We start from the raw sequence: 22614 nt of genomic DNA, 5'->3' as shown, positions 1-22614 counted from the left end.
CTTTGTAAAGTAGAAACAGGAAGAAACAGAGATTACCGAAATTACCTACCAAAAATGTTACGAAAATTGTGATCCACAAAAGAAAAATATATCAAAAAGTCATTTCTTCAAATTATCTTGGGCAATCCTTACAAAATTTGACATGGGACAATCTGTTTTGAGAGCATTGGGGATAATGTGAGATCTGCTAACAGCATATCCCTCCTGCAAAAAATACAAAAAGCAGAGCCTTTTAGCGTTGTAATTTAACATCAGTTTCTTCAGAGATCAAAGCTGCCAAAGAATTCAATTAATTAATAGTTCACCTTAACTAGTGCACTCATCATCTTCTTCAACGGAGGTGAGTTCATCTTTGCACGGCTGGCCATCTGATATACAAAATAAACAAATCCTTATCATGTAATGTGGATGAAATACGTCCTTTCTTATCAATGCTATTAAATCTTATGGGTTTTAGAGGACCTCATCCATTTTGGTGTATCCAGGTGGCAGTCTTGGATCGCTCTCTTCAATCATTATGCTGAGAAGCTTCTCCAGATCCATCCCCGTGCCTTCACCGACCCACCCCAACTCCTTTGCCAATTCCAGCATTTCCGTCACATACGACGCATCGTGAAGCGGTCCAAGCCACATTGGTCCAGACACAACAAGTGAAGAAGAAGCCTTTGTATCACTGCAGGGACATCCCATCAAACCAAGTTCATCAAATCTCAATGTATGAGAATGGCCACATAGATTACAGTGCGTGACAAAACCATAGTTCCTGCAGTTGAAGACACAGGAAAACTCCAATTACAAAAAGCAACATAACCAACAATATTCAAATCCTATTAGTCAGAATTCAGAATGAAGAAACAACCTGTCCTCATGTAATTTCCCACGGTGAACCCTCAGCATGACTCGAAACACAGGTCCGTGATAAGAATAGTACGAGAAAAGGGGCGTAACAAGATAACCAAGCAGAGCAGCCTCTCTCACAGCTCCACCTATAAGCATACGCAGACCAATCTCATTCCCAAAAGGCATAGGCCGAATAAATGCTCCATAGGCTGCTAAAGAACTACACATCAAAACAAACAAAGAAATGTTTAAACTTTCACATATTTCAGATGTTTACCAATGAACCCACTCATCAAAAACCGAATAAAATTCAGAAAAAGTAAAGCTTTTTTGACTCACTTATAAGGTCGGTGACCACCAGAAGAGTAGCCATCTGTTGAAGTCAAGTAAAGCAAACCGCCCAATCTCAATGTATTAAACGCATCTCTCAAAAAAGACGAATCGCTCCCAAACGAATCAATGTCAATCATATCGAAGAAATCAGCAACCATGTACCGCTCAATCATGGCTTTATTAGCCAACAAATGCGTCACAACCCATCTCCTCTCGTCTCCAGTACCTCTCTCCACTCTACTCAAATTATCAGTAATCACCTTCCGATTATCATCGTTGGCGTCGTTGGCCATCACGAAATCAGCATCAGCCTCAACAAGATAACGAAGCGACCTAATTCCGCATCCGCACATCGCGTCGAGCACCCGCAAGGTTCCATTAGATCTCTTGTACAGCGTCGCCGACAACACGCCGAGGTCTCGTCCTGTAGCGCTTTCGTGGCGGAAAAAAGTCTCTCCCGGTTCGAATTCGAGATCCCTCTCAATCTGAACCTCGGATTTCACGAGAATGGGATGAAATCTCCGTTTCGAGCTCTTGAATCGAGCTGAATTTGGGGATTTACATCTAGGGTTTTGAGATTTGTGCAGAGTGAGAGTAGAAGAAGATAGGGTTTTAGGAGAGAGAGTTAACAACATAGCGGGAAAAAAATTCTGATTAATGTTTTTTTTTTGTTTTTAATAATAATAAATCCTTTATCTAAATTAATTAGTCTTGTCCGAAATAAAGACACGTGTACGGATAAGATGAAACCTCGTATTAGTAAGCCACGTCATCAAGTTTATCATCGTCTACAGTAGATACCACGAAAAGATACGATACGCTTTCTTCCCATTCATGGAATTAGAGTTTCTGTTTCTGGACTTGGGAGAATTTTAGGGTCTTTTTTTTTTTTTTTTTTTAATGACTATGATTACTAAGACTGAGAGACAACGATGAAGAAGAAGAAGAAAGAAGATTCAATTTTTTTTTTTTTTTTATTGGGCTGAAATTTTATTTGACGGGGGCAGGTGAAGTTAATTTTTTATTTTTTATTTTTTTTTTTAAATTGGTGATGATACAAACATGGCAGATTGATTTAGGTCTTCACTATTATAAACCTTCCATATTTCTTTTTATAAAATTATTAATTAATTTATAAAGTATCCATTACTCTCTCTCTATTCCTGTTGTTGATAATTCTTCTCCTCTCTTTGTTTGAAACAAAAAAAAATTATTATTTCGGTTTCTTCTCGATTGATCAATGAATACAACAAATAGGTATCCCAAAAATAAAAAAAAAAATAAAAAAATCTTTTCCGTTTTATTTTAACTCATATCTGTTTCTCTTTGTTTCTTTCGAAGATTTTGTTTTCTTTGGGTTTGAAATTGTGTCTAGTGTAACGTTTATACTCTCATTCATAAGATCTTAAAAAACAAAAAAGCTGGAATTTTTTTTTGTCTTGAGGTTAATTAATTGTTGTTTGGTCTCTTTAGAGCAATTCCAATGAATAGAAGAAGCATAATTTACATCAAAATCTTCATTTTTTATTTTTTTTTATTTTTGATGAGATAACAATAATTTTTGGGATAATAATTTTTTTTTTGATTGGTGTAGATTTTGGGTGTTATATTGAATCGGTTTGTTGTTGATTGAGAAAGAAGAAGAAACAAAAAAAATTGTTATACCGCGTGAATCTCGTTTTTTTCTCTTTTTTTTGGGGGGGGGGGGGGGGGGGGGGGTTTCTCTTTTGTCTCTAGTCATCTTCGTGGTCCTTGTTTTAGCTTAAAATGATGAAACCAGAACCAAGAGTTAGAGATTTTCAAAATGCCGTATTATTTCCATGTGTAAAAATGTTATTTCGATTCGTTACAATCTTTAAACCCTTTGTTTCAAGTTTTGATTTTTTTTTCTGTTTGTTCTTAATTGTCGCAGGAATTAAAAGCCTCTTGAATATTCACAGATTAGCCCCAAGGAATATCAGGACAAATGGACTAAAACCGCAGGTAATTAAACCTCGATTTTATTAAACCTAAACTCTTAGATGGTCGGAAGCTTTCATCATCCGTAGCTATCTCTGTTCTGGTCCATAGTAGATATATTTGATTTGCCTTTCGGAAGATAAACATTAGGTACATGCTCTGTTTTTTTCTTTTGTCTCTTGCTTAGGATATATAGGTACTAATCACTTAACTATCCTTCCCTGTTTGTAGCTCAAGCAATTAGACAACAAAGCTTTTACCTTTTCACTTCATTTGTTTTGCTTGAACATTTTGCTTTTGTATCCTCTTTGTTATCTAATAATCAGTTAAAATATATTAATTTCTATACGTTCTGTGGTTTGTAGATGTCACTCACACTGTCACATTAGTGGTTCGTGGGGTTGAGGATTCCTGTATTATCAACCTGAAGATAATTTGAAGTTATGCTCACATGGGTGATATTATTCAAGAAAGATTGTCAGTTTCGTCGTCTTCGTCTTCTTCATCATCCTCATTGTCACTATCAACAGCACAACTTAAAGGGAATTCATTGCCAATAGATAGGGAATCTTGGATGATTGCAGAGCAGAGAGCTCATGAGATACTTTGCACTATCCAACCTGTCGTTGTTTCAGACAGAAGTAGGAATGAGATCATTGATTATGTACGATCTCTAATCAAGAGTCATGATGGAATTGAGGTTAGAAACCCTCCTGGTTCTCTTGTTGACACGTTAAACAACCTTTTCGTCTGTTAACTTTCAATGGGAACTTGTTACAGGTCTTTGCATTTGGTTCGGTGCCTCTTAAAACCTATCTTCCAGATGGAGACATTGATCTGACTGTCCTTACTAAGCAAAATATGGATGACGATTTTTATGGACAATTGTGCAATAAGCTTCAAAATGAAGACAGCGAGTCTGAATTCCAGGCAACAGGTGTTCAGTTTATCCCTGCACAGGTTTGTTTGTTTGTTTATAGCCTTTTGGTTTTGGTTTTGTATTTTCTTGGTTGCCTAAATTTTCCTTAAGAAAGTTTGCTGATATATGACAGGTCAAAGTCATAAAATGCAATATCCGGAACATTGCTGTGGATATCTCTTTTAATCAAACGGCAGGTCTCTGTGCTTTATGTTTCCTGGAACAGGTACCATCAGCTATTCAAAATCAGGCTCTAGAATTCCACTGGATCGGTCATTGCATATCTTCGATACTTAATTATTGTTAATATCTGGTTTTATGTATCCTCAGATTGACCAACTCTTTGGGAGAGATCATCTTTTCAAGCGTAGCATCATCTTAGTTAAAGCTTGGTGCTACTACGAGAGTCGAATTCTTGGTGCGAACACTGGATTGATCTCAACATATGCATTGGCAGTACTAGTCTTGCACATCATCAATCTTTTTCATTCATCATTATCCGGCCCTTTAGCGGTAACCACTCTTTTTCTGAAGCTTTAGCATCGTCTACAAGAAGTGATATATGCAAAAGGTGAGATTACAGTCATTATCTTTCAACAGGTTCTGTATAAGTTCTTGGATTATTATGGTTCATTTGATTGGAGCAACTACTGTATCAGTGTCAGTGGTCGTGTGCCAATATCCTCCCTGCCAGAACTTATGGGTAAGAATGATGCCAAAAATCACAGACACTTCTCTATGTAGCATTCTCTCTATTTGACATTTTGATTGCTCTCTCTCTCTCTCTCTCTCTCTCTCTCTCTCTCTCTCTACCTTTCCAGCAGTTTCTCCAGAAAATGAGCATGACTTATTGCTTGACGAGAAGTTTTTAAGAGACTGTGTAGAGTTATATTCTGCTTCAACTAAAGCTGTTGAAGGGAATGGTCTTGAATTTCCTATCAAACCTCTCAATATAGTTGATCCTCTAAAGCACAGCAACAACCTTGGAAAAAGTGTTACACAAGGTAATATTTTGATGTAACCAATGTAGCGTTTGTCAAAATGTTCATTTCCTTAAATATAGCAGTTGTCAAAAAGTTCATTTTCTTAAAAATATTTTTTTAGGAAATGTCCAACGATTAAGACATGCTTTTACACATGGAGCTCGAAAGCTCAGAGATGTTCTTTCACTACCTGGTGAAAGCATGGGATGGAGACTGGAGAGATTCTTTCGTAACTCTTTGGAGAGGAATGGTAAGGGTCAAAGGCAAGATGTAAATGATCCCGTTACTGCGTTTGGTACTGGAAGATCAGAATTATCTGAACTTAGTGGAGATTTCGAAGGTTACTTTGAAAGACTTGTGTATGGGCAAATCTATCATGGCTATAGCATACCTGGAACATTTCAGCATAGCTATATCCCGGTGAATTCTCAAGTTAAGGACCAGAGTGGTTGGGATATCGTTCGTGACCTTGTGAGTTGTCGAAAGAACGAGTTTTATCTGAGAGGTCTCAATGTATCAACCTCAGTGCAGCCTTTTCCTCTGCACTCTTTAACTAATGGCTGTCAAAACATGAGAAAGAGGAGAGGAACCGGCACTTATATTCCTGACATGGTACGCGATTAACCCCACTGACCGACTTTTTGGCTTAAAATTTAAATTGTTGCTGCAAGCTTCTGAATTGCTTTGCTCATTGGTTGTTGCAGAGTCGACAGTTATACTCTGACAGGTTCAGAGACTCTAGTAGGAGAAACGCATCGGCTCATCATTTAAAAACTTCCGCTGAGACAATAGATGATGAGAAAGCCAGTAGTTGCTGCGATCTTTCTGGTGAAGTGTCTACTTCTTGTACCGGTAACAAAGGAGAAGAATGTGTGAGACCAGAGGCTTGTACTGACCCAGATCAGCCTGTGCTCAAATCTCCAAGATGTGTGAATCCGCAGATAGATGAAAATTGCCAATCTCCACCACCAGAAAACCTAGTAGATGCTATATCTTCAAGCACGTTGGTATTGGAAAATGGCAAAGAAGAGAGCAGCAGATCCTCCGAAACCATGAACGGTTCTTGACTTTTAGAGACTGTGACCAAACCTTTGGTTGATATCTTCATATAACCCTCAGGAGTGCTAGGTCCTCTTAACTGCATGGACAAACTCTATTTAGGATTCAAAAGATACAACAGAAACTTGATTATGTTGTTGACCGGTGTTTCATTAGAGATCTCTTTTTCATTGTTGTTAGGACGGAACATACAACAGTGGTATAGATTAGCAGTTGTTTTTGGCTATTTGTCTTTTGTTTGGAATCAATGTCCTTCAGATCTGCTGAATATTACTTTGTTCTTGTGCCAATTTGCAGAGAGAGTAACATACATTTATTCACTATGAAAGTTGTCTCGAGTAACAATACTTTTCACGTATTACATGATACCAACGAGTATACAGTAACACAAGGCAATCTTTGAGATATGAATGCCTCGCAACAAAGAACTATACATCAGAGTGTGATTCTGTCTGGGGAGTGAGAACGTACATATGACAGTCGTGTGCGCCTACTTGTGCTTCAAACGAAACAGAAGCATTATCTGTTACATCTTTGTGCTGCCACAAGTCTCTTACTGAGACGCTAATGGTAGATTCAAGACCGATTAATTCCCATGATGCTATAATGGTTGCAGGCTCAGAGCAACGGTTCCAGAGAGCAATTACCATACGGTCACCAGTTAAAGGTCCTGACCACACCTGCAATGAAACAGTTATCATCAATTTGAGTCCTCAAGTTTGTTTTTCTGCTTTTTCTATTAGTCTGATATTTTACTGGCTCCCAATTCAAACCTGCTGACAATCATCATCTCCATTGGCTTGAAGTTTCCTTCCTTGAACACCAAGTGGGTCTGCAACCAGAAATGTTCTCAGATTCTCGTTCTTTGCCAATGAATATGTGGACAATCATGTATACAGTGAAGCTAACAAGTCCATAAATATTAGAATTCACCTTGGTTAACAGCGATAACTTCCTTATTGCTCAAAATCTCAAAAGTTTCCGCGGTCATGTTTCTTATATCACAACCAATTAAAAGTGGTGCCTGCAAGAGAGCTACAAGGATGAGATGAAGTCGAGGACATCAACGAAAATGAAGAAGCCATGAAATTAGTCACACACTTTCATCAAAGCCCAAATGCTAAAATGACCTCGATACTCCTCATATGTCATCCCTCCATTCCCTACTTCCAACATATCCGGATCTAAGGCAATGGGAACAATTGGATCAGTACTTCAGTGTACTAGTTATTACTTCATAGCAGAAAAATATTTTTAGATCTTAAAATGACTGCTTACCATTCCAACCACCAGGTCCAGCATAAGCAGCCCACTTGTTATTCAAATCAGCAATTGTAGTCATACTTTCATAAACATAAAAGAAAGTACAGTAATCAGATCATGATTTAAACAAACCAATCCCTCTCCATGCAAATCAATGATCATACTACTCAAATGACAAGATCTTCATTAAAAGAAAATGAAATACAGGATTTATCTAATGCAATGAGATTTCACCTTGCCCATGTATCATTGATGTCCTCAGTTGTGCGCCAACTGTTTCCAACTTCTTTTGCCCACAAGGCAGGATCATCATCACCCCTGTATACGCAAAATAAATTGGTAAAATAAATGGTATTTAAGGTACCATTCACAAAACGAATAAAAGACATTTTGAGTATGTACCATTCACAAAGCGAATAAAAGATTGAGCGACCAGTCGCGTTCAGAGCATCACGCATGGGAGGGTATCTAGAAAGCATAAACCATATCAAGTCATTCAAAAACTTATACCAAAGATTAATGGTACCATATCAAATCATATAAAGATCAAACCTTTTGATTGGTTTTATTCCCAGGTTGAAACAGTTGTCATATTTCAGATAATCCACACCCTGGAAATCAAGTCGACCAATGAGAAACCAAAACAAAGATACCACCAAATATCAAAAACACTGTGATCTTGTATGTAACTAAAGATACAATATCTCAACATGATTAACTTGAATAGCTCATTGACAACTGAAAGTTCGGACAACATTGGCTGAAAACTAACCCAAGAAGCAAAAATGTCTGCATCATCCACTTCATGGAAAAGGGATCCAGGACGAACTTGACACGTGAAAACGCTGAAAGAAGGAAATATCCAGAACAGAAACATGAGAAGACCACATCATATAATTTCATCGAGCTTATAACACACCAAAAGAGGGACATGAATAATAACCTACCCAGCATCGGAATATATACCGAGTTTAAGACCTTTTGAATGAACATAATCAGCAAGAAGTTTAATTCCTGATGGGAAGGTTTTCGGATGAGGAACCAATTGACCCTGATTTACAAAACAAAAACGTAAGCAATAAGCATCTAACGTCTAATGTGATTTATAAAGTCACAGTACTTCAGGACAGGAGCTCACTACAGAGTATTTTCGAGCATAAAAAGAAGAAATTAACCACAGAAGTCAGACCAGCAAATTCTACTGAAGTAATAATACAAGCAATCTTACCTTTGAATCGCGTAACAAATTGGACCAACAATCATCTGCAACAAACAAAAAAACTTGTGAAACGTTAAAGCAGTAAGCTTTTAATCTCAGATAGACAAAATATGAAGAGACAGGTCCAAGGGTACAAATACCAATATTGACATGTATATATCCTAAATCCGCCAAGCCAGAGGAGACCAAAGCATCAGCTGTTAATTATAGTAAGTACAATATCATCAACACAAATGAACAATAGAATTTTTTAAAAAAAGAAAGATGAAACATGTGAGTAGCTTTTTATAAGAAGCTATCAAACAAAAGAAAGCTTTACCAGTTTCCTTAATGACCGTTTCATTGATATTGCAAGCAAAGAAGTTCCAGCTATTCCATCTGTCCATTAACAAAGCACAATTCCAATAAGACAGATTCAAAATTTCCAAACTTTATAACTAATTGAGACATAAAAATTGTTCCTTTCACATTTAAGCAGAAACCCCAAAAAAAAATCCAAAAAGCTAATTACTTGATCCTACCCCATTTGTGGAGTTCGAGCGAGGCCATTGTTGAGCTGCAAGCGTCCGTACATAGACGTATCATAGATCGAATTGAATGATTTGCTGAACACCAACCCATCATTATTGCTCTGCAACAACGGCGCTTTGACTCTCCCTGCGATCGACTGAGAGACCAAAACAGACAGAGAAAAGAGCCCAACGAGGAACAAGACTAAATCTTTCATCTTCTTGACAATCGCCATTAGTCAAGACACGAAAATGGCTTCTAGATAAATGGAGTCGTATCGATATCTCCAACTCCAAAAGAGTACTATATAACAACTAGTTCCAGAATATGCTTATGAATCATCATATTATATCGTTTTCATCAGTTACAATTTTAGCTCAATATAATTAAATTTATAAAATAAAAAAATGTAATTTAATCTGTCCCATTTAGTTTGAGTGTTTGACATACGAATTGCTACTAAATTAACCAACGTTTTTAACAAAATGTGTTTACATATAAAAACGATTAAAGAATTGGTGATCCAATATTTTAAGTTACCACATTTTTTGATGGTTACTGACAATGTTTAAAAAGTTAGTAAGACTACAACAACATGATTTGTGTGTGGTACAAAGTTTATCAAAAATTAAAATAACCAATGCTATTATCTATATATATATATGTCAAACAGTCTGTCTAAACTCTAAGCAAATGATGAAATAAGAGTTTCAACGACTATAGATGAAGAAGCCTACGAAATTAAACATGATAGCAAAAATAAAGGCGGTCTTGCCTAAACCGAATTTAGGCTTCAAAATCAAAGGGGTGGCGGGTCTCCAGACAGTCCCTCCAAGTGTATCCTCCAGGTAGATTCCTTTAACTGCCAACGACTCTCTCATCTGATCACTTCTCTTAAACTGTTTATTCTCCCGCGCCATTTTCCTTTCTTCAATCCTCCGCTAAGACCTCTTCTTCTCCCATTCCTGCTCTTGTTAATGCCTTTTATTTCATCTTTTTCAAAAACTCGGCGTAGCTTATAGTTGTGAGCAAACCAAGCACATCAAGAACTTCCCTCACTGCTTTCTCAACCTCGACCAGTGACACTACCAGCGACATCCGCTGCTTCTTCTGCATTTTCTTGAGCTTGGTGATTGAAACGTTTATGAATTTCATTGCGTCTTGAAAAGCACCCGTGAGTATATGGGCAGTGTTCAAGTCGTTTGACATTTTTGTTTCAAATTCACTCTTCACTTTCTTTATAATGTCTTTGGCTTCGGAAGTCTGTACAGCCTTTCCAACACCTTCACTCATTTCTTCTCGATATGGCGATAGAGCTTTAACAAGGTCTTCTAACGTCTGACTACACAAAGATTACAGGGTTAGAGTTATACAAACATTCAAACCATTTCTCCTTAAGAGATGCTAATCAAATTGTGGGGGCACTGTACCTGATAAACACAATATAAAGCATCCGATGAACTCTCTAGCTGCCACACCGAATAGTTCAGAGGGGAACGGTACTGTGCACTCATCAAAAAGTGTCTCAGAGCGAATGGATGATACTTAGCCGTGATCTACAAAAGATTCAACAATTTTGCATTAGCCATGAGAAAACACACACACTCAAAGAAGACTCAATTTATATTAGTGGAACAAATAAGAAACATACCTCTCTAATCGTAAAAAAGTTGTTCAGTGATTTTCCCATCTTCACATTGTTGTTGGTTACATGTCCATTATGTAACCAATAACTCACCCCACTATCTTCACAAGCAGCACATGTCTGTGCAAAGGACATTGCAAGAAACCGAAAGAAAGAAGACAGCAAACCTTTTCAATCATCGTAATAATGAGCTCCATATGGTCACTGACACGAGGCTGGTGAGTGGGAAGGAGGCACTGAAGAGAAGCCATATCTACAAGATACTCCTCGCAAAAGCGACTACTCAAAGCTAATGGGTTCTCTCCACACTTGTTAGCTCTGTCAATCACCTGTAAAGGTCCAATATTTTCAGATTTTTAGAAAGTTGTGAACCTAAATCATACACAAGGGCAAATACTAATCAAATGAGAGGAGTGTTCTCATTGCCCTAGTTTCAAGGCGCACGGAAAAAGGCTATACCTTGTCATCAACATCAGTAAAATTCCGAACATAAGTTACCTCATAACCCAAATGCCGTAAGTATCTGCATAACCAAACCAGAACAACATTAGAGAGATATACACCAACTTCAAAGAAAAGAAGAAGAAACCAAAAGCTCCAAGCTTGGTACACTGTTTATCAAAATCAGAGAAGAAACTAAACAGTAGACACAGAACAGTTTCAAAGCATTGGTTTTTAATTTCCCCCCAAAACCAAACGCGAAATCGGAAAGTGTAAGGAGGAGAAAACATGAGAGTACCTGTAAAGAAGGTCAAAGGAGACGGCGGCACGAGCGTGGCCAAGATGGCTAAAATCGTAGGAGGTGATACCGCAGACATACATTCCGATCTTGCCAGGATTTGATGGGTTTTAAAACTTCCTTCAGTTGAGTCATCGTGTTGTACAATGTCAACTCCGACTTCTCCTTCTCCACCTCCATCTCTCACACTCCTTGGAATGACTCTTGTCTCGTGTATTCTTCTTCTCTTCTCTGGAAAATATAAAAAGCTTCCACCAAAATCAATAACCTTTGACTCTTAATAATTAAATTAAAAAAAGGCAATTTGCTTTTAAAACCCTAGATTTTACGAAAGTTTCCATTTTTCTATTTAGTAAAGTTAGTATGATTTTCTGACCCCTAGAAAAAAGACAATTTTTAAAAATGGCTACTAATAATCGTATTTAACAAAATATACACAAGTGACTAAATTAATTAAACAAAATTGGAAGAAGGCTTATAAATTATCAGATCATTAAACTCCCACGTAACCACATTAACAATCACAAGCCATATTCTTCATTTTTTATGGCCCCCGTTATATATTCAACCCCCACCACACAACCTCATGTATGTTTTATTATCTTATATAAATAAATGTATCCCCAATTTTGCAATCTCCATTAACTTGGAAATTTAAGTGAAAATTTACAAAAGATGGGTTTTAGAGCACTGCTGCCACTTCAACACAGCAGTGGGATCATATCTACGACCAAAGTCCCCATCTCAAGAACCTCTCCGAGATTTAACCGGAGTCCTAGATGGGTCGTTGTGTCGGCCAAGCAAGATGATAAAGATGATGAGAAGAAGAATAAGAAGAAGAAGAAGGAAGAGGAGGAGACTTCGTTGTTTACTCAATTAACTGATGCGTTGGACTTCTCACAGGTTCGGTCGGAGAAAGACGCTGATCTTCTCTACGAGGCTCGTGAAGCCACCAAATCTGGTGGCAAGATGACCCAAGAACAGGTTTAATTTGGTCCACACGTGTAATTATTGGATAACATGTAACGCTTGCTTATTATAGTTAAAACATGGATAAAGAATATTATTGGATAATCAAAATCGAATTACGTTTGATGTATATTCGTAATGATGTGTAGTATGGGGCATTACGAAGAAAAATCGGAGGGACATACAAGGACTTTTTCAAATCCTACGTTGAAGGTAAAAAATCTATAGAACTATTATTATGGATGAGCAAAATGATGAATTTATTTGTTATAAACTAATTTGTAAATTATTCTTTATTTAAAATGATGAATGTAATAGTGGATGGGACATATGTGGAGGAAGGATGGGTGGACAAAACATGCAAGATTTGCAAAAAGGACACAAAGGGTGAGGCAAGACAAGTTGACAATTTAGGGAGATATGCTCATGTCTCTTGTCTTCAAAATCCTCCAAGTTCTTCTGGAAACTTCTTCACCAGGCTCTTCTCTAAATGATGATCAAATTCCCAAAATCATATGAATGTGTTTGTTTGTAACTAAAATATTCTTGCAGTTTTGTGCCTGTTTTTATAGAAATCGAAGTAAATTTACGTACAAAAAAACAAACAATGTTTATTGTATTGATTTAACAAATATGAAAGCGACAGAGGAGGATGTACATTTATGGTCTAAATGTCTTGAAGTTTTTGTAACGAGCTCCTATGCTAAAGATAAAACGCTTATATGAAGTTAACCTACCCATGCGCGACCGATCGATATACATTTTTTAAGTGAGACAACTAAATTCATTCTACATGTTACAACTTTTATAGTATAGATTTTTCTCGGAGACCTTCATTGGGTCATTTTCTTTTCTCATACTATCAAATAGGCTCCCACTGTTAAGAACAAAAAAAAAATCGATATGAAGCAAATACGAAGCTGACAGATTTTTGTTTTTGTTTTTGTTTCCCCTGAATCTTGCCTTTGTATATTATTCTTAATTTTGATTCCCTATGGAAGCTGATAAGCTCGAAGGTCATCTCATTAATTTGTAGTATACATAAATTTTGATATACTGTAGTATATGGTTTAAAGCTTTTTTACTTATCGAACAGGAAGAGTGAAAGACACATTTTAATTTTAAGCCTATCTAATTATTTAATAACAATTCTCACACAATTACTATTTTCCTACTATCCAGCCTAAATTAATTTTCGAAAAGTCTCGCTCTCTTTTTTAAAAAAATAACTATTAAAAAAAAGAAAAGAAGAATCCCAAAATATGAAGTCGTAGAGATTTTTGTCAAATAGACTATAATAAAGACTCTTCGTTTCTTATTCTCTCTTTACAAATCTCCACTCCTCTCTCTATCTCTCTCTCTTTCTCTTTTCAGTTTTCACTCCAAAAAAAAAACCTCTGTTCCGGCGTCGTTTCTAGGTGTTTTCTCGTCTTTTGCGTTCTGCTTTTTTTTTTTCGCGAAAGGAAGAAAGAAATGGAGTAGAAAAGAAGAGCTTTTACAGTGGTTTTTTTTGTGTGTGTTAATGGAACGTGATGATTTCTTTGTTTTGTTCACTGCAAATGACTCTTCATTTTGAAAACTTTTCCTAAAATAGAAAGCTCCGACCTTTCGCCTTTCGGGTTCAAGGAACAATTTTTTTTGCTGCGGCAAAGCAACAAAAACACTGGGGTCTTCTTTACTTTAGATTTATGTTCAGAAAGTTACGACCTTTTGGTTTCAACGAACAATTTTTTTTGCTGCGGCATAGCAACAAAAACACTGAGGTCTTCTTTAGTTTAGATTTCTGTTCAGAAAGTCACGACCTTTCGGTTTCAAGGAACGTTTTTTTAGTTACCACATGTGGTTTAAGCTTATAACTTGGGGTCTTTTTTTCTCTGGTTTTTTATTTGTAAGGGTTTTTCATGGAGGACAAGGAATCGTCATCATCAGGAGTCATGGAAGCAGAAATCGTAGGAATCACGTTCGCCTTAGCAACTCACAACGAGATTGTAAGTGAAAAGTCCTAAACTTTCTCGGCATACATACTATTGCTCCTCTCAGGGGCGGATATACTTGCAGCTGCAAGGGTACACAGATTTTGTAAATTTGATATTTGGCTTGGACAAATAAATGTGTTCCTAGCTTAGGTTGTAAGAGTTCCCCATGCTACTCCTAAGATCTTAGGTTTGATTTGGTTAACTAATTGTGTCTCATTTTTTTAAAAAAAATTAGTTAACTAATTGTTATTTATATATTGTGGTGCCCCAAGTAAAAAAATTTGCTCTTGTGCTCTGCTCTTTAGTTTAAGCTTTGTGTTATATCTTTAACTGCTCTTCTGAGTTTTCGTTGGCCTGGTTCACTGTTTTCATAGCGTGCATCATCAATTAGTGAGGGTCCAATCAACCATGCAAGCCAACTTTCTAACCCCTTCTTGGGGTTACCTCTCGAGTTTGGCAAATGTGAAGCTTGTGGTGCCACGGAACCTGATCAATGTGAAGGTAACTCAACTCTTTTTTTTTTTGGTTTTGTGTATGATAGAAGAAGCTCTTGAATCTCCTATTACATAACAACTTTCTAATATCCTTTTTAATTCATTTTCAGGTCATTTTGGGTATATTGAACTGCCAGTACCAATATACCATCCTGCCCATATCACAGAGCTCAAACAAATGCTGAGCCTTTTGTGCTTGAACTGTCTAAAGATAAAGAAGACTAAGGTATTACTACTACATTTGGTTTCCTTGTCGTATGATTTGGTTAAAAGCCTTAAGCCATATGTTTTCACTTTTCTGATTACAGAGACAGAGCACAAGCCATGGTCTTGGGAAGCGGCTTTTAGGTGCCCGCTGTGAGGTGAGTAAAGCCGCCATGTCGATTCTGCCATTGTGTGTTAGATAGAATGTCTTATAAATTTACATAAAAGCGTTTTTTGCTTTCAATGATATATTAGGAAGCTGTGCACATCTCAATACAAGTGACGAAATTGGATGGAGCTTACTATTTAGAACTAAAGCTCCCTTCTAGGTCGAGACTACAAGATGATTGTTGGAATTTCTTGAAAAGATATGGCTATCACTATGGGAGCGATTATACCAGACCTCTACTGGCAAGAGAGGTCTTATTCTCTACTTTAAATAGTCTATTTCTTTCCTACAGTGTTTATTTGTTCCTGAAAGTTACTTTTTTGAGAAATAAACACAGGTGAAAGAGGTTTTAAGACGAATCCCACCAGAAACAAGAAAGAAGCTTACAGAAATGGGGCATAAGCCACAAGAAGGCTATCTACTAGGATATCTTCCAGTACCGCCGAACTGCTTATCGATACGCAATGTCTCTTCTGATGGTTTCCTCTCCATGTCAACGGTAAGTCAACTGAAACTAACTTACAACAACATCAGTATCTCTCAATGGCCAATGCTTGATGAGATCATGCATTTTTCTGTTATTCTTGTCTTCAGGATCCATCCAGAAGTGGGTTAAAAGATGTTCTGAAGAATGTGTTAGATATTAAAAACTCTAGGTCTGGTGAGACAAATTTTGTGTCACATGCTGCTGAAGCTAATGAAATTTACAGAGTGGTGGACAACTATATACAGGTGAGGGGTATGACAACAAGAAACATAGATAAGAGATATGGTGTAGGCAAGGTCAACGAGGACAGTTGTTCTTCCAAGACTTGGTCTGAGAAATTGAAAACACTCTTCATAAGAAAAGGTTCTGGTTTCTCTTCCCGCGGTGTCATCACTGGTGATGCCTACAGGCGTGTGAATGAGATTGGAATTCCTTATGATGTTGCTCGGAGACTCACTTTTGAGGAGAGGGTTAATGTTTACAACATAGGATATCTACAAGAGCTGGTTAACAAGGAATTATGCGTGAGTTACAACCAAGGTTTTCTGACCTACTCACTGAGATATGGAGCCAAAGGGCACATTCAGCTAAAACCTGGGCAGATCGTAAATCGCATGACGAGGGATGGAGATATTGTGTTCATTAACATACCACCAACCACTCATAAGCATTCCCTTCAAGACCTTCAAGTGTACATCCATGAAGACAATACTATCAAGATCAATCCGCTTATTTGTAGCCCCCTTGATGCTGATTTCGATGGCGACTGCATCCACATCTTATATCCACAGTCACTGGCGGCAAAGGCTGAAGTCAAGGAGCTTTTCTCAGTTGAGAATCAGTTACTCAGCTCACACACGGGCCAAATTAATTTTCAGTTGGGATGTGATGCAATGCTTTGTCTCCGGGTGATGTTGGAAAAAATGTTTTTGGACAAAGAAGCTGCTCAACAATTGTCCATGTATGGCTCTTTGTCTTTATCACCAGCCGCTCTAAGGAAGTTCAGTGAATCTGACTTGGCTTGGACGGTATTTCAGATTCTGCAGCTTACCTTTCCTGATCACTTGAGCTGCAAAGGAGACAAGTTTATGGTTGAAGAAAGTGAAATTTTGTTCTTTGATTATGGGGCTGAGACAATGGCATCCTTCATGAAGAGCATTATAAATTCAATTTTGTTGGAGAAAGGTGCAAAGGAAGCTCTTGGATTTTTTGACTCATTACAGCCTATGTTGATGGAACACCTTAACACTGATGGATTTAGTATTAGCCTTGAAGACTTTTCTATGTCTAAGGAGAACATTGGTGTCATTCACAACATGATCAGGGAAATTTCTCCTATGGTGTCACGTTTGAGATCAACCAATGAAGATGAGTTTCAGCTAGAGAATAACATACAACATGTGAAGGAGGTCGCTGCTAATTACATGTTGAAATCACACTCTATGCGAAACTTAGTAGACATGAACAATGTTTCATCCATTGATAAGCTAGTGCAGCAAGTAGGTTTTTTGGGTATTCAACTTTCGGATAAAGAGAGATTTTACACTAAGAATCTAGTTGAAGACATGACTCAGTTTTGTTCTTCGTCTGTGGAATTTGGATTAGTGAAGAGTTGCTTCCTTCATGGGTTGGATCCATATGAAGAGATGGTTCATGCCATCGCAACCAGAGAGGTCACTGGTCGATCTTTAAGAGGTTTAACTGAGTCTGGAACCCTGTTCAAGAATCTGATGGCTAATCTTCGAGATATTGTGATTTCGTACGATGGAACAGTAAGGAACACATGCACGAACTCAGTTGTTCAGTTCAAGTATGAGATTGAGGGAACTTCTAAACATGGGCATCGAGGTTTTTTTGAAGCTGCAGAAGCTGTTGGAGTATTGGCAGCTACTGCAATTTCAAAACCTTCTTATAAAGCTGTGCTTGATTCCTCACCCAGTAGTAATTCACCATGGGAGCTAATGTAGGTGGAGAATTCTCTAATGAGCCCATCAAGCTGTTGGGATATTGACTTATCCTTTTATGTACATTAACACTGTTTTCTCTTTTCTCAGGAAGTGCTACTTTGCAAAGCCAACTTCCAGAATGCAGATAATGATCGTAGGGTGATTCTCTTTCTAAATGAATGTTTATGCGGGAGAAAGTATTGCCAAGAAAATGTTGCTTGCACTTTCAAGAACATATTGAAGAAAATAAGTCTTAGAGAAACTGCAGTGGAGTTTCTGGTTGAGTAAGTCTCTTGTTTTCTAATAACCATAGTTGTTGCCCTTTTCAAGTGTGTTTTGTGCCTTTCTGCATTTACTAACATGTCTCTTTGCAATATCTGTTTTGTCTTTACTTTCTTGCAGATACAAGAAGCAACAATCTCATATGGAGAATTATGTAAACGACTTCTTCCTTCAGGGTCACATTCATCTAAACAAGGTCTGAACTCTGGTTGCTGCATAATTTAATTTTTCTGAAACCCTTGATGTTTTGAAGAAGTATCTTACTATAGCTATCCTTGGCCTGGAATTTATTTTTTGACTTGTGTTTGGTTTAATAGACTCTGCTGCAAGAGTTGGCCATCAGTAAGCATGAGATACAACAAAAGTGTGAGGAAATGATAAATTCATTGGGGCAGAAGAAGAAGAAAACTCACCACTTGAAAAGAACAACTTTGTCAGTCCGGTTCGTTAAGCATTTATGGTTGACTTGAGAATATGTATCATTGTACTATAAAAGGAGAAAATTAGATACTCTCTTTCCAGTTCTTTTTATATGTTGAGTTAGAATTGTGTACTTGTGTAGTTTTATGAGGTTTTCTTTTTCTTCCTGGGTTTAACAGTGAGAGCTGCTGTTTTGGAGATTCATGTGGAAGCAAGGAATCTGGTATGATATGCTTGATGTTCTCCTATTACAATGCTGATGACCCTAATCTAGAAAGAGCCCTTGATGTCCTTTGCAACCAAATTTACCCAGTTCTGATGGAAACAGTAATCAAAGGTACTTGACATTATCGCATTTGTCTTGCGTTCTTACCCTTTCTCTTGAATATTAATACTTCTGAAAAAGGATTTCTTGATGATGTTGTTGTACATTCTGTTTCTAAACTGTGTAGGTGATCCACAGATCTGCTCAGCAAATATTATCTGTAAAAGGCCAGAGAAGAAGAGTCCAAACGGTGATGCGTCTAAAGGGGAATGGGTTTTGGATGTCATTGCTGACAAATATGCTGTAAAGAAGAGTGGTGATGCATTGAGAGTTGTGATAGACGCTTGTCTTCCAGTGCTTCACCTGATAGACACAAGACGCTCAATCCCATATTCTGTAAAGCAAGTGCAAGAGTTTCTTGGAATAGCTTCCACTTTTGAGCAAGTAGTTCAGGTGCCTGATTTTGCACTGGCTCTCACATTTAATTTAAGGTGTGAGACTTGTCCCATGTTTTATGGTTATATCATTATACTCATTGACTTTGCAAGGATGTCTTTTTTGTAGCGTCTCTCCACTTCGGTGAGAAAAGTATCCAAAGGAGTCTTAAAGGAACATAAAGTTCTTCTAGCAAACCACATGACTTGTTCAGGGAATCTGCTGGGTTTCAATGCTGGAGGTTACAAGGCGTTGACCAAGTCATTGGATATCAAGGCACCATTCACAGAAGCAACTCTGATAGTAAGTCATCTGCTCCTCAATTTTTTTTAATACGAGTTCCTTCAAAAGATATTCGTATCATTCATTTTCTTTAATGTTTTCAGAATCCAATGATATGTTTTGACAAAGCTGCTGAAAGATGCCATAAAGATCCTCTATCATCTGTGGTTGGGTCATGTTCTTGGGGAAAGCATGTGGCCGTTGGTACGGGTTCAGGGTTTGATATGTTGTGGAACAAACATGAGGTAGAATCACTCTTTAGAAGTCCATATTAACGAACCACTTTTTAAGTGAGTCTCTCATGTAACTTGGCTGGAAATTTTGACATTATTTTATTTTATCAACATATTTGCAGACTAATCTAAATGATGAAGGAGTAGATTCGTACAACTTCCTTCAAATGGTTAGATCATGTACAGATGGAGATACATACGTTGATTCCTCTGGTTTTGACGTTTTAGAACAAGAAATTGAGGAATGTGAGGGTTCTCCTCAGCGAGACCCTACTCTTGAAGAGCCTACGTTTGAGGAATTACTAGATGAAGGTGAGCTAGCTGCATCCAAGTGGGAGCAAGGATCATGCAGTGGTAGTAGTAAAGGTGGTGCTTGGGAAAAACCAAACGAGGAGAATACCAATAAGTACTCAGCATGGGGAAGTGCCATAGAGTTAGGTCAGTGTTCTTGGGAAAATCCAAATAAGGAGAGTCGTAAGTCATCAGATCAAGATGCTTGGGAGAAGCTAAATGATGAGTGTAACAAGTGTGATGAGCCGTCATGGGGTTCTCCAAGCAAAGGAAAAGAGATTCACAATGTGATAGACCCTTGGACTTTGAGAAAAGAACCAGATTGAAACACACATGAAAACCATGAAGATGATGGAAATCCATGGGTGGCATTGGCAGACACCAGAAGCAGAGACGAGAATGAAAAGCAGAGAAGTCAGTGGGGAAATCCAAACAAGAGATTTCCATCTGAACACTCACAAGGTAACTGGGAAGCAAAGAGGAACCCTCTAAGGCCACCTAGAACTGGAGAGGAATACATGTTTACAGCAAGAAGACAATGGTTGGACATGTTTACCTCTGAGGAACAAGATATTCTCTCAGATATTGAGCCAATCCTGAATACTGTCAGGAAGATAATGCATCAGTCTGGGTATGCTCTTTTAATTCAGTTTCCAGATCACTGTATTATATAAAGTAAGATGGGGACACATATGAATGTTTAGTTACTTGGACAATAGATCAAAGACAAAAGACACTTATCTTTGGCTTTTTAGTTTCTCATGATGGCTTTCCATATGTTTCTGAAAATATGTTCTTTTTGATGAAGGTACAAAGATGGTGATCCAATTTCATCTGAACATCAGATATTTGTCGAGGAGAAGATTCTGAATTTCCATCCACAAAAAGAAGCAAAGATTGGTGCTGGTGTCGAGTATATCACGGTACAAATCGGCATATTGTTTTGATGTTTGTTATGATATATATATTTGGAGACGAGAAGATTAAAACTTTGGGTATGGTAAACAACGCAGGTGGATAAACACACATTGTTCCAGGAGACCAGGTGTTTCTTTGTTGTCTCAACAGATGGGACCAAACAGGATTTTTCCTACATAAAATGCATCAAGAACTTGTTGACAGAGAGATACACCACCTGCATGGCTGAAGAATTTATTGCAAAATACTTTAAGAAGAGTGATCTTCCTTCGGCTGAGAACCAGGACAAGAACAAAGATGCCACAACAGCTGAAACCTTTGAAAAGAAACAAGAGATAACCACAGAAGTCTCTGAAATCCCCTCTGGTACTGTAGCAGAAGAGACTCAGGATCGAACAGAATAACGCCTTTTGTCTTAAAAAAAACAGTCCTTTTTTTTATTTGGTAACTATATTGCTTTTTTTGGTCTAGAACAGTTGTTATTATTAATTGCATGCACTTGGTACTTTTTGTTGAAAACAGTAAGTCAAGGTTTCATTGCAGTTGTTAGTTTTAGTATTATCCTCTGCTAATAACTAAGTTTTTAAAAGAGTAACAAAAGGGGTCAATTTCTTCAGTTATGGTTTAAAAATCATTATGCAGAAACAATACTGTGTTAAAAAAATGTGTAGCAGTTTCAAGGTGGTCTTTAAATTCGCTCTTCTTCTCAAATTAGCCGTGTCTGCAACGTGCCTCACAAACATTCGCTCACAAATTCGCTCTTCTTCTCACAAAAATGTTATCTACAACGGCCATGTCTGCAACGTTATGTTTGTGAGGCCATTTAGATAGCAAGCTACTGAGGGCTAGAACAATAAGTTTATTAAACTGTTGCAGATATATAATTCATATTTATTGTATATCAGTATATGAATACGGTTATTATATTCAAGACGTACGTATTTGAAATAACACATAGCTCAACCTTTAACGTAAAAAAATCTATCAAATTACTAAAACTATTAACTAGATCAGGTTGTAGTGTAATTTTTAATAGTAAAAATCATTGCATGTATATCTATAACACATTATATGTTAACAACACTCAAAACTACATTTCACTACTACTCTTTGATCGCAATAAGTAGGCAATCTTTCTTAATTCGCGCACACGACTCAAACATCAGTCAGCAAATCCACAAGCTCCCAAGGATATTTCTCATACTCTGTTTCCATCCATGACTCGAATGTAGTCCAATATGTTTAGGTAAGTACGGGAACTTGCGATGGAGTTTTTATCGATGAAGGATATTTGTTTAGATATGGTAAAGTATAGTAAGCTATGTTTGATGAATTTGTCTCAGAGAATGGAGATATTATACTGGGATGAGATTTTTACGGATATAGTTTTTTATATATGCATGGTAAATTGGACTCGTCATAAGCGTTTGATAGATTTGTCTTAGATCACTCCTAAGAAAACCTCATAGGGATTTAGTTGATATGGTATATTAATTAGGTATTGAAGATCATGATTGTTGTGGAACGTTTCTAGTACTTTCATTTTGGTAGTTTGAAACCTTTCTTTGTTACTCTTGCTGTCTTGCAGGATTATGAAAAACTATCTAGAAAAAAGGAATAATTTGCAAAGGCAAAGACAGAATTAGGCTACAGTCAAAATACAATTGTAAGTTTCTCAGCCGATCAGAACAGTGAAGATGTCACTACGTACTCCGACCCTAGAAGTTAAATGTATATATCAAACGAAGCTTACCACTAGAGTGAAATAACTGAG

The 22614-nt window shown here is 37.3% G+C and overlaps 5 protein-coding genes and 2 pseudogenes across 18 annotated transcripts; 4 read left to right on the top strand and 3 right to left on the bottom strand.

The window, feature by feature from the left end:
- Nucleotides 1–32: 32 nt before the first annotated feature.
- On the bottom strand, nucleotides 33–2015 carry LOC104791930 (uncharacterized). The gene is made up of 5 exons (XM_010517938.2): nucleotides 1180–2015; nucleotides 860–1060; nucleotides 463–763; nucleotides 306–368; nucleotides 33–204 (listed from the first exon to the last, which is right to left on the bottom strand). Exons 1-5 carry the CDS (start codon nucleotides 1806–1808, stop codon nucleotides 100–102), a joined length of 1299 nt encoding a protein of 432 aa, XP_010516240.2. The 5' UTR covers nucleotides 1809–2015; the 3' UTR covers nucleotides 33–99.
- LOC104791929 (uncharacterized) lies at nucleotides 1993–6416 on the top strand. 12 transcript variants are annotated; one of them, XM_087454208.1, is made up of 10 exons: nucleotides 1993–2180; nucleotides 3086–3156; nucleotides 3498–3832; nucleotides 3913–4092; nucleotides 4185–4277; nucleotides 4382–4564; nucleotides 4652–4754; nucleotides 4876–5055; nucleotides 5156–5646; nucleotides 5739–6416. In XM_087454208.1, the coding sequence occupies exons 3-10, from the start codon at nucleotides 3584–3586 to the stop codon at nucleotides 6099–6101; spliced, it is 1842 nt and encodes a 613-aa protein (XP_087310334.1). In that variant the 5' UTR covers nucleotides 1993–2180; nucleotides 3086–3156; nucleotides 3498–3583; the 3' UTR covers nucleotides 6102–6416. The 12 variants fall into 12 exon arrangements, with proteins under 12 accessions (XP_087310334.1, XP_019102382.2, XP_087310338.1 ...); XM_019246837.2 differs by having other exon boundaries at nucleotides 1998–2180; nucleotides 4873–5055; XM_087454212.1 differs by having other exon boundaries at nucleotides 2065–2180; nucleotides 4382–4622; nucleotides 4711–4754; nucleotides 4873–5055.
- Nucleotides 6392–9453, bottom strand: LOC104791927 (alpha-galactosidase 3). The gene is made up of 14 exons (XM_087454215.1): nucleotides 9097–9453; nucleotides 8895–8953; nucleotides 8716–8772; nucleotides 8585–8619; nucleotides 8304–8407; nucleotides 8129–8201; nucleotides 7909–7967; nucleotides 7759–7824; nucleotides 7591–7674; nucleotides 7372–7436; nucleotides 7195–7277; nucleotides 7027–7117; nucleotides 6867–6925; nucleotides 6392–6773 (listed from the first exon to the last, which is right to left on the bottom strand). Exons 1-14 carry the CDS (start codon nucleotides 9318–9320, stop codon nucleotides 6522–6524), a joined length of 1311 nt encoding a protein of 436 aa, XP_087310341.1. The 5' UTR covers nucleotides 9321–9453; the 3' UTR covers nucleotides 6392–6521.
- Nucleotides 9454–9702: 249 nt separating this feature from the next.
- Nucleotides 9703–11996, bottom strand: LOC104699160 (cysteine--tRNA ligase 1, cytoplasmic-like; annotated as a pseudogene). Its single transcript, XR_015559696.1, has 5 exons — nucleotides 11470–11996; nucleotides 11190–11253; nucleotides 10737–11059; nucleotides 10516–10641; nucleotides 9703–10423 (listed from the first exon to the last, which is right to left on the bottom strand). The product of XR_015559696.1 is annotated as a cysteine--tRNA ligase 1, cytoplasmic-like (transcript).
- A 148-nt stretch (nucleotides 11997–12144) lies between these two features.
- Nucleotides 12145–13043, top strand: LOC104791926 (uncharacterized). The gene is made up of 3 exons (XM_010517933.3): nucleotides 12145–12453; nucleotides 12588–12651; nucleotides 12757–13043. The coding sequence occupies exons 1-3, from the start codon at nucleotides 12145–12147 to the stop codon at nucleotides 12930–12932; spliced, it is 549 nt and encodes a 182-aa protein (XP_010516235.1). The 3' UTR covers nucleotides 12933–13043.
- Nucleotides 13044–14224: 1181 nt separating this feature from the next.
- On the top strand, nucleotides 14225–15612 carry LOC147942861 (DNA-directed RNA polymerase V subunit 1-like). Its single transcript, XM_087456213.1, has 6 exons — nucleotides 14225–14426; nucleotides 14789–14915; nucleotides 15019–15134; nucleotides 15217–15270; nucleotides 15368–15532; nucleotides 15574–15612. The coding sequence occupies exons 1-6, from the start codon at nucleotides 14340–14342 to the stop codon at nucleotides 15610–15612; spliced, it is 588 nt and encodes a 195-aa protein (XP_087312339.1). The 5' UTR covers nucleotides 14225–14339.
- Nucleotides 15613–15672: 60 nt separating this feature from the next.
- Nucleotides 15673–21359, top strand: LOC104699159 (DNA-directed RNA polymerase V subunit 1-like; annotated as a pseudogene). Its single transcript, XR_015560445.1, has 12 exons — nucleotides 15673–15780; nucleotides 15876–17735; nucleotides 17823–17998; nucleotides 18117–18192; nucleotides 18314–18438; nucleotides 18596–18753; nucleotides 18869–19134; nucleotides 19246–19419; nucleotides 19503–19643; nucleotides 19754–20553; nucleotides 20731–20845; nucleotides 20936–21359. The product of XR_015560445.1 is annotated as a DNA-directed RNA polymerase V subunit 1-like (transcript).
- Nucleotides 21360–22614: the final 1255 nt, after the last annotated feature.

This window comes from Camelina sativa, chromosome 6 (assembly GCF_030686135.1).
Source record: "Camelina sativa cultivar CO46 ecotype springtype chromosome 6, ASM3068613v1".
Taxonomy (NCBI): domain Eukaryota; kingdom Viridiplantae; phylum Streptophyta; class Magnoliopsida; order Brassicales; family Brassicaceae; genus Camelina; species Camelina sativa.
Note: the sequence above shows the minus strand (reverse complement) of the source record. Positions and strands in the feature narration are given on the sequence as shown.

Excerpts from the sequence above, each read along its gene's own strand:
- LOC104791929 (XM_019246837.2), top strand. The coding sequence starts at position 3,584 with ATGGGTGATATTATTCAAGAAAGATTGTCAGTTTCGTCGTCTTCGTCT. Across the intron at positions 3,833-3,912 it reads AGAGTCATGATGGAATTGAG|GTCTTTGCATTTGGTTCGGT; the intron begins GTTAGAAACCCT and ends AACTTGTTACAG. Across the intron at positions 5,056-5,155 it reads TGGAAAAAGTGTTACACAAG|GAAATGTCCAACGATTAAGA; the intron begins GTAATATTTTGA and ends ATATTTTTTTAG.
- LOC147942861 (XM_087456213.1), top strand. The coding sequence starts at position 14,340 with ATGGAGGACAAGGAATCGTCATCATCAGGAGTCATGGAAGCAGAAATC. Across the intron at positions 14,916-15,018 it reads GGAACCTGATCAATGTGAAG|GTCATTTTGGGTATATTGAA; the intron begins GTAACTCAACTC and ends ATTCATTTTCAG. Across the intron at positions 15,533-15,573 it reads GACCTCTACTGGCAAGAGAG|TGTTTATTTGTTCCTGAAAG; the intron begins GTCTTATTCTCT and ends TCTTTCCTACAG.
- LOC104791930 (XM_010517938.2), bottom strand. The coding sequence starts at position 1,808 with ATGTTGTTAACTCTCTCTCCTAAAACCCTATCTTCTTCTACTCTCACT. Across the intron at positions 1,061-1,179 it reads GGTGGTCACCGACCTTATAA|TTCTTTAGCAGCCTATGGAG; the intron begins GTGAGTCAAAAA and ends TTTGATGTGTAG. Across the intron at positions 764-859 it reads GGGAAATTACATGAGGACAG|GAACTATGGTTTTGTCACGC; the intron begins GTTGTTTCTTCA and ends CTTCAACTGCAG.
- LOC104791926 (XM_010517933.3), top strand. The coding sequence starts at position 12,145 with ATGGGTTTTAGAGCACTGCTGCCACTTCAACACAGCAGTGGGATCATA. Across the intron at positions 12,454-12,587 it reads GCAAGATGACCCAAGAACAG|TATGGGGCATTACGAAGAAA; the intron begins GTTTAATTTGGT and ends AATGATGTGTAG. Across the intron at positions 12,652-12,756 it reads TTTCAAATCCTACGTTGAAG|TGGATGGGACATATGTGGAG; the intron begins GTAAAAAATCTA and ends TGAATGTAATAG.
- LOC104791927 (XM_087454215.1), bottom strand. The coding sequence starts at position 9,320 with ATGGCGATTGTCAAGAAGATGAAAGATTTAGTCTTGTTCCTCGTTGGG. Across the intron at positions 7,825-7,908 it reads GGAATAAAACCAATCAAAAG|ATACCCTCCCATGCGTGATG; the intron begins GTTTGATCTTTA and ends TATGCTTTCTAG. Across the intron at positions 6,926-7,026 it reads AGTTATCGCTGTTAACCAAG|ACCCACTTGGTGTTCAAGGA; the intron begins GTGAATTCTAAT and ends TTCTGGTTGCAG.